Raw genomic sequence first — 9,200 nt, forward strand, 5'->3', positions numbered from 1 at the left:
CATCGAGTCAGTCTGGGCTCATGGCGACCCTATACGCCATCGAAGGAAACCGCCGGTCCCGTGCCATCCTAATTGTTGGCTCTATTGGAGCCCATTGTTGTAGCCACTGTGTCAATCCATCTCACAGAGGGTCTTCCTCTTTTTAGCTGACCCTCTCCCAAGCACAATGCCCTTCTCCAGGGACTGGTCCCTCCTGAGAGCATTTACAAAGTACAGTCCTATCCTTGCTTCTAAGGAGCGTGCTGCCTGTACTTCTTCCAAGTTTATCATGTAAACTTGATAAAGAAAGGTAGGAGTGGAGTCTAGCCTGTCAATCAGGCTTAATGATGCCTCCGTGTGGGTGTGGCCTTCCCATGAGGATTCTGGGAACTTCCTCTCTCCGCCTCCGTCTTCCTGTTGACAAGACCCATGGAGCCATTCTTAGGTCTGTGAGAGCCCTGGAGATGCTTTCACTGCCACTGGATCCACAAGACGTTGCACCCACCTGCCCGTGATGCTCCTGCCTTTTGCATCATTGCATGTGCTGCATGAGTCTGAAGAGGGATTTAGACTAGTAATGGACTTGTGGGCTAATGCTAGACTTATGGAGTTGATCTGGACTGGGCTGGGATATTTTCTTAATATAGGATTACTCTTTGATATAAAGCTCTTTTCTTATACTTATCTGAGTGTCTCTGGATTTGTTTCTCTAGTCAACCAGTCTAACACAAGACTTCTTCATTCTTCCAGCCGGCCATGATATGACCCAGCAGTTTCCATCTGAGATGTTGTGGTTGTGGGCCACCAAACTGATTCCAACTGCTGGCAGCCCTGTGTGTTCCACAGTAGAACCCTGTGCCATTGGGTTTGCGTGGCTGTAACCCTGCTGGGAGCAGATGGTCACCAGCCCTTTCGTCTGTGGCACTGCTGGTGAGTTTCAGCTCCCACCCTGTAGGCCAGTAGCTGTGCACAAAGAATAGGTTAGCAGCCAATGGCAAACCGCGTCCCATGTACACCAAGTGAGGACTGAAACCTGTACTCATGTTCCCTGCAACCCTTTCCAAATCACCAACAGGTGGGAGTCATGGAAAACTCCATCCGTGGGCAAGTGGGTGTACATATGTGGTCCACACACATGACGGAACATGACTCTGCCATGAACACACGTGAAAGTCCCAGTGAGCACCGCCACACGAATGAACCTGAAAACAACATGCCGAGTAAAGTAAGTCAGGTAGGAACAACGATGGCATGGTCTCACCAAGGTCATGATCAACTACCTAGAAACCCCAGATGATTCCTGGTGGGCAAGGCTGTGAGGGGGGCAAGGGGGGCTTTTGTGCACAGGGACATTGGCTCTATGCTCACGATGGTGGCGGAATCGGTTGGAAAGGACAGCAATAATGGTTGTGCAGCTTGAAGAACATCAGCAGACTCCCTACGTGTAGAAATGGTTGGATTGGGGTATGTCCCCACCACAGTAATGAAAAACAAAAACAAAAATCAGAAAAGTAGTTAGAAAAGTAGTCAATACACGTTTTTTTTAAGCAGATGTAGTCCACAGGCTGAAAAAATCGATGGAGTGATGACGCATCAGACTGCCAACTGAGAAGTCAGCAGTTCAAAACCACCAGCTGCTTTAAGAGACAAAGATGAGGCTTTCTACTCCCCTAAAGAGTTAGAGTCTCAGAAACCAATGGGGGCAGTTCTCCCTGCCCTACAGGGACACCAGGAGTCGGACTGAGTCAATGGAAGTGAGTTTCACAAAAGCGAAGCGAGTCTCAAAAGAACGGACTAAAACCGCACGTGTGGAAGGAGCGGGTCTCTGGAGCAATGGCATTTAGCAAGCTCTCAGACGCACCTAGCAACACTCCCCACCACTTGCCTGTCCCTCTGTCGAGCTGGCGTGGCTGTAATCTCAAAGAAGACGGGAGGTGCGGTGGGTTCGAATGGTGCTGAAGCATCTCGGAAACAAGAGGAACCACCACATGGACAAGCTGACCTGTCTGGAAGAAGCGCAGCCAGGATGCTCCTTAGAGGCCAGGACGGTGAGACTCCATCTCGTGACCTTTGGATGTGTGACCAGTCCCTAGAGAGTGACGTCATGCTTTCTAAAGCAGAGGAGCAGTGACAGAGCGGCAGGCCCCCCACAAGATGGCCTGACACCGTGGCTGCAACAATGTGCCAAGCGCAGGAGCAATTGTGAGGATGGCGCAGGACAACGGCGCAGTGTTTCGCTCTTGTGGGTAAGGTCGCTCCGGGTCAGAACCAACTTAATGGTGCCTGACAGCACTAGCAAGGAGCTCCATCCGCCATGATCTGAGCATGGCCTCCCCACTCCCACATCCTCTCCCCAGACTTTCCGGATGAAGAGATGCCCGGCAGAGAAGCAGAAGCCGGTCGGTGAGCCCGTGGGTGCAGGTGAGAGCTGGGGATAAAATCAGGTACAAGTCCAAGGGGAGGCTTAGAGGAGAATCCAGCTGGGCCTCTGAGGATCCCACCGTGACAGCGGCCATGTGGGCGCTCCATCTAGTTCACCAGCACCCGACCCTCTCCGGTGAAAGTCCCCGAACAACTGAACCCGTGGGGTTGGGTGAACCTCTGGGGTCTTCTTTTGTCCCTCTGCCTCGACATTAAGTCGAACCTATCACTGTATGTGAGGCTGTGTGTCTCAAAGTGGAGGAGATTATTTTTCAAAAGGGAATAGAGATTTAAAACTGAAAAGATCTTATATACAACTTTTTTAAAAAGGTTAAATAAACGCAGGTGGGGGGACTGATATGAATAGCAAACGTTTCTACCAATAATGTCGAAAGAACGTCTGCCTGCTGGTTGGACAAGTCCGAGAACCAACAGGGTTGGGGGTTGTGTTCTGTTTTGTTTTTCTTTGGGGAACTTGACAGAATGATACCAAGTTTCTTCTGGAAAAATAAACCCGTGAGGTCAGCCAGGGGAATTCTGAGGGAAAACAAAAGGAGTGAAGGCAGGCTGGCTGGAGCAGATGTTAAGACGTCCTGCGAAAGCACAATGATTTCTAAAGTTTGGTGTTTTGGAAAAGAAACAGACAGTCCAGCCCAGAGTGCAGAGCCGGATGGGAACAGATGTGGGAATTGAGCATGTGAAGAAATGGAGGGAGGGGGGAGGAGGGAAAGGACACATCTTATATCAGAGGGTATCAGTTACATCATCTGGCGTCAACTTGAGACTATTAAGAGTGAAGGGGTGGGGCTTAGCCTGTCAATCAGATCGCAGCTTGATGACCTCATTTGGAGGCCAAACAGATAAAGACTCACTGGAGGTCAGACCCACACTCTCTGCTTCATCTTCCTGCTGACAAGCCACATGGAGCTAGGCTGATGGAGCCAGAGCCCTGTAGCTGGAGGAGCCACGTGGAGACCCACGCCAACGTTAAGAGGCTTTCACCGCCACTTTATCCACAAGACTTTCCACCCACTGGCCATGATCCTCCTGCATTCAGCCTCATTGCATGTGCTGCGAAGTCTAAAGAAGAATTTATGAACTTATATCTGGCCTATGGGCTAATATCGGACTGAAGGACTTGATCTGGACTGGGCTGCGATGTTTTCTTAATACATATACAATTACTCTTTGATATAAAGCTTCTCTCTGACGCATATATGAGTGCCTCTGGATTTGTTTCTCTAGTCCACCCAGACTGACACAAAGGGAGAAGACATGTTATTCAAAGCATGGTGCTGAGAGTCATCTGGAAAAAGTAGAGTGGAATCCCTTCCTCACCTCTTATACCAAAGTAAATTCCATATTTAAACCGAAGATGTGAACCAGAAGAAGCCTGAAAGGACGCCAAGGTGAGCGTGTTTATAAGCTTGGAAGAGAACACACCTGCTGAGCTGAATTCAGACCCCAGGAGCCATCATGGAACTTGGGGGATGGTGGGGAGAGAGGAGGCTCAGTGGGTGGGAAACCCCAAAGATTTGTGAAGGGAAAAAAAAGCACAAAGCCCTTTCCAGTACTAAAAATAAGTGGCAAGTGGAAAGCAGAGAAACTAGCTTTTTTATATAAAACAGTTAATACCTGGGAATGAACAAAGGAAAGAATGTCCAATAAATGAAGTTGGGACATCACATTAAAACACACACGTACGTCTACACTCGTATTCACGGAGACTGGGACATCTGGATATAGATTTTACACAAGATCCTAGAAAACCTGGCCAGAAGGATAAGTGAATGTTGGCCAGGTCTCTGAAAGAATGGGATCCTTCAAAGCCTTAAAATGACCGGAGAAACTGGGCGCAGACGGAGAGCTGATTAACTACTCTAAACCTCTTCTATGGGTCCCTCTGCTCCTGCCAAGATTTAAAGGTCTCAGTGACACTACATAGCGTTGTAGGGGAGTTGTAATGGACACAATGGTATTTGGAGGGGGGAGAGGGGGTCTGTAACAAAAATACAAAAGTTTAAAAAAATCCTATTACGTCAAAAATTTTAATTTCTAAATTAAAAAAAAGCTAGGCTCCAGAAAAAAATCTAACTAGTGAAAGATATTTCATGGGATCGATAGCGTTGATCTATAAAATACTCAAATAAGGCAATGAGGGAACGTCCTAATACTTCACATAATTTTAGATAGAACCAAATATCTGGTGAGCTTGGTTTTCTGGATTTGAAGGTTTAGGACCCTCTCTCATGGGATGACTCAGCTTGCCGGCATGTAAGACCGTGGATAAAGTGGATACGTTCCATGTCAGTGTGACAAATAGTGTCCAGGGTCTTAAGTGTCCATTGAGATGCGCTCTGGCTTCTACGTGCCTGGAACAGTAAAGTCACAAAGAAACCAAAGCTTCAGAGAAGAAAGAAGCGTTACAAGACTCAGGACCAGACAGGAACTGCAACCTCCCTTCCCTGACATCAGAGGAACTAGACGGTGCCCAGCTACTCTGATTAGGGTCCGATCGATGGAGATGAAGCAAAACCATGTGGAACAGAACCCACCCCCCACCCCCACCTAATTTTTAAGATCTAGACTTCCTGGACCAAATTAGCCTAAAGGATGCCCTAAGACCATTGCTTTGAGATAAACTTTAAATGGAAATTATCTTTGAGGTCGCCTTTTCACTGAATAACAGGTTGGTTCATGAAATAGAGAACGCCCCATGATTAATGAGCTTCGTTTTTAAAAAATCGCTTACTGTCTGGCATCAGAAGGCACCCCAGCAGCACAGCAGCAGGTAAGCGCTCAGCTGCTCACCCTACTCTCTGCAGTTTGGGCCCATCAGCTGCTCCTGCTCCACGGCAGAAGCAGAAGCAGTCTGCCCTGGGGGATTCACAGCCTTGGAAATTCTGTGGGGCAGTTCTGCTTGATCCCAGGGTCACTGTGAGTCAGAATCAATTCAGAGCCCATGGGTTTGGTTTGAGTTTGATTTTCTTTCCTTTTTTGTGTACGAAAGAGCTTTATATAAAGAGTAATTATATCTTGAGAAGACAGCCCAGTCCAGATCAAGTCCATAAGTCTGATATTAGCCCATATGTCCGATACCAGTCCATAAAGTCCTCTTCAGACTCATGCAACACGTGCAATGATGCCGAAGGCAGGGAGATCACAGGCCAATGGGTGGAAAGTCTTGTGGATCCAGTGGTGGTGGAAGCATCTCGGCACTGGCATTTTTTATTTTCTATGAGGCTCGGTGGTACAAAAGGTACCCTAAACCAAAGAAGAGTCGATAAGGGGCGGGGAAACTAAAGTACCAGAACCAGTACAACCAGAACAGAATCAGCAAGAATAATGACATGCGGTGGAAAATGTAGCCCATGTCACTGAATAAAGTAGGCGGAACATTTTTCAATGGGAAGCTAATCTGTTGGGTACAGTTTCACCTTCACCACAATAAAATATTGTTTTTGGAAGGAAAAAACCTAACATAAAAATTGCCAAAAGCTATGTAAAAGAACTTCCCAGAAAAATCAGTTGAAATGACCAGCAGTCCTCTGGACCAATGTTCACCCTCGCTCATCTTTTACAGGTGTAAGTAAAACCAACAGGGTATCCTCGAGGCACAGTGGGTCAAGCGTTAGGCTGCTAACCACAAGGTCTGCAGTTCACGCCCACCAGCCGCTTGGAGGGAGAAAGATGAGGCTGTCTACTCTGATTCAAAGATTCAAAGTCTAGTGAACCCACAGGGGCAGTTCACTCTGCCCTGTAAGGTCACTACGAGCCTGAATCAACTCAATGGCAGTGAGGTTTTGTTTTTTGCGGGGGCGGGTCTTCTCCCATGAAAATGTACAGCCCTAGAAACCCAAAGGGACCACTTTGCTCTCTCTTATAGGGTCACTATGAGTCAGGACTCCATAGCAGTGTGTTAAGTAAAACTGACAAAATGTCCTTTCTTTCCCTATCAAAATGGTAAAGATGTTTAAGTTGGAAAACAAGTTTTGGGAACTAGCCACTCAGGAACACTGTTCGTGGGTGTGTAAATTGCTGTGGATCCCTCCTTTTTCAGGGCTGTGTAATACTTTCACTGGGGAAAGAGTTACCATCTCAGAAACTCACATGGGGCAGTTCACTCTGTTCCACAGGGCTCCTGAGACTCGATGGCAGTGAGTTTTTTGTTTGGGTTTTTATAATACTTCTCATGGGGTATAGCAAAACTGTGCCTCACCAGTCCTAAGGATAAGCCTTGAGGTCAGCCCCTCTCAGTCTGGGACAAAATAGGCCCCTTGTTCCTCCCTCTCTGCATATGCAGGTGAATTTATTTGTACGAACCCTCTCTGGCAGTGCAGTTGCCTGGTAACTAGGACATTCGTGCGAAGTGTTCTGATAGATGCTGCCAACCTGCCTCCTCACAGGATCACAGCCCTTCATGCTCTGAGCAACTACGTGTGCAGCCACCTGTGTGTGAGGGATCGCCTCAGTCTCTCTACCTCCCAGCACCAGGGATTATAGCTGCTGTTTGAAGCATTGAGAATGTGTTTTAAAGGTAGGTAGGGGGGGTGGGAATGAATATGAACCACCAGTTGCAATACAGATATGAGAAGGATGTCTTTGTTCTGCCTTGGCCGCTTCCTGGCTATGTGACCCTCAACATTCCCCCGCGTCTCTGTACCTCGGTTTCCTCTTTGGGTTAACAAAGGGAACAAAAGAGATGGGGGTGGCTGAAATCTATGTATCTCGGGACCGAGAAGAGGAGACTTGCTGAGCTCCTGAGTGCCCGGGGCCACAAGGGTGGGTAGGAGGTTGTGTTAGCTGATTTCAGTTGGGGGCCCCATGAGCCCACAGAACCAAAGGGTGCCCGGTGCAGGGCCAACCTGGCCATCAGAAGCACGTTCAACTGCTGTGGTCTCCAGGAGACTTGTCTTCCACGTCTGTCTTAGTGTTGTCGCCTGCAAATTCCACGGACACCTGCCCAGCATCATAGCAACGCGCAATTCCCACGGAAAGGCGGGTCGAAGTTGTGCATGTGGGGCACTGGCTGGGAATCAAACCCGGGAATCTCCTGTGGGGAAGCGAGTGTTCTATCCTTGACTCTTTAACCCTGACAGCTCTTCTAGCTCCACCCCAAGAGGCAGCCAGGCTGGGGGCTCCAGCTGGGCCCAAACCCACACCAAACCCCAAATTCACTGCCATGAAGTTGGTGCCCATTCACAGCAGCCCTCTAGGACAGGGTACAATTTCCCTGTGGGTGTGGGAGTCGGAAACTCTTTATGGGAGTAGAAAGCCTCGTCTTTCTCCCCAGCTGGACCCAGCCCAAGCATACCGCACACTTGGCCTCACTTCTGAGCTGCAGTTGAAGGAGAAGGTCATTTCTCCTCTGTTGAGGAAGCTGGCCTTTTTCTGCTGACAAGCAGGTTGGGGCTAGACCTGCCTTTCCTGAAGTCTCCCAGGGGGGCGTAGCTCCCCAGGGCCTGCGGAAATAAAGCTGAGCCCTAGGTTGGTCTTTGAGGTGTCCAGGTTCCAGCTTCACTGTCCCCCAAGGTCTGGCTGGACACACAGCCTCAGTCCCCAACATGCTGGCCCTTGAGGGCTTTCCGGATCCTTCCTCTAGCTGCCCTTCCACCTGCGATGAGCCCTGTCCATCTCCAGTGGCTTCCTCGGCCACACCCATCTGCACCCTGGCCAGGAGCAGAGCGTACAGTCTACAGTCCAAGTTAAAGGGCAGAGAGAACTGGCGCACCTTCTACCTTGGCCAGTTCCGGCCACTCTGCAGAGGAGAAAGTTCACACCTTCAAAACAACAACCACGAGTGTGGCCGAGGAGCCTGTCCCCACGCAGGCCAACCCCATGGGCCACAGAGTCGAACCCAGCCCCATCAGGTTTCCCAGAACGCCATCGTTAGGGCAGCAGGTCGTCAGGCCTTTCTTCCAGTGAGTTCGAACCCACCAACCTTCCGGCCGGCCGGCTGCCAAGTGCAATTGTGATCCTTAGAATTCCATCGCCCTTGAGGAACTATCAGGCGATCTCACGATATTAATGATCAGCATCCTCATTATTGATTGGGGCCGGGTCCCGTGTCCATTGATCCATGGATCGATCGGCCCTGTGAAGAACCCCTTGCTGTGGAGGCCCAGGAAACCTGAGTGCGCAAAGGATAAAGAGAGTGTCTCTGAGCTGGGGGATGGGGGGGCAGAAGGGGAGGTGGGGGCAGAAGGGGGTTTAAGCCCCAGACAATTGCACTGTCTGAAAAACCAGAGCCTTTCCGTTAAGTCGTGAGAAGAGCTATTTTCTTGTTTAAAGCCTTAAAGAGCTATTAAGTTGGGCAAATCACTGCTGAAACAGCTGGAAAGCTAAGTAACAATTTAAACAACTCATTGCCCTTCAATCCCAGCGCGGAATGTGAGTTTCCAGGCCAGCCCGGCCTTCCACATTGTCAGGCCTAAGAGGATTGAGCTGGACTTTGCTGCAGGCGGGGACAGAATGCAGCCCAAGGCTTTATTTGGCAAATCCACCCCCTCCCCGCCCCCCAGTCCCCTCCTCCTCCTCTAATTCGGAGGACCCATTCGGGTTTCCCCTCCTTTCTCTCCCCAGCCCCCTTGAATCGGCCCATTCTTTCATTATACGGAACTAATGAAGGTTTGCAGAAGTGCCCCTCTGCCGCCCCTCCCTCCGCTCAGGACTCGGGCCTTTTAAATAAAACATGTTTCATTGATCAACTTCAAAAGTCTGGGGCGGAGGGGAGGGGGCTGGGGGAGAGGGTCTCTGGCCTCCTGGAAGGGGTGCACTAGCCCGCCAGGGAGGCTGGCCCC

General features: G+C 49.6%; 1 protein-coding gene across 1 annotated transcript in view; it reads left to right on the forward strand.

The window, feature by feature from the left end:
* Window positions 1–1,928: 1,928 nt before the first annotated feature.
* SCUBE1 (signal peptide, CUB domain and EGF like domain containing 1) overlaps window positions 1,929–9,200 on the forward strand; it is a 135,289-nt gene continuing 128,017 nt past the window's right edge. The window contains exons 1-2 of the mRNA XM_045290811.1: window positions 1,929–2,027; window positions 2,337–2,400. Of these exons, the coding sequence (XP_045146746.1) occupies window positions 1,929–2,027; window positions 2,337–2,400 (163 nt within the window). The remainder of the gene's footprint in view (window positions 2,028–2,336; window positions 2,401–9,200) is intronic.

This window comes from Echinops telfairi, unplaced genomic scaffold, assembly GCF_000313985.2.
Source record: "Echinops telfairi isolate 266 unplaced genomic scaffold, ASM31398v2 ScPeMD7_2;HRSCAF=8, whole genome shotgun sequence".
NCBI lineage: Eukaryota > Metazoa > Chordata > Mammalia > Afrosoricida > Tenrecidae > Echinops > Echinops telfairi.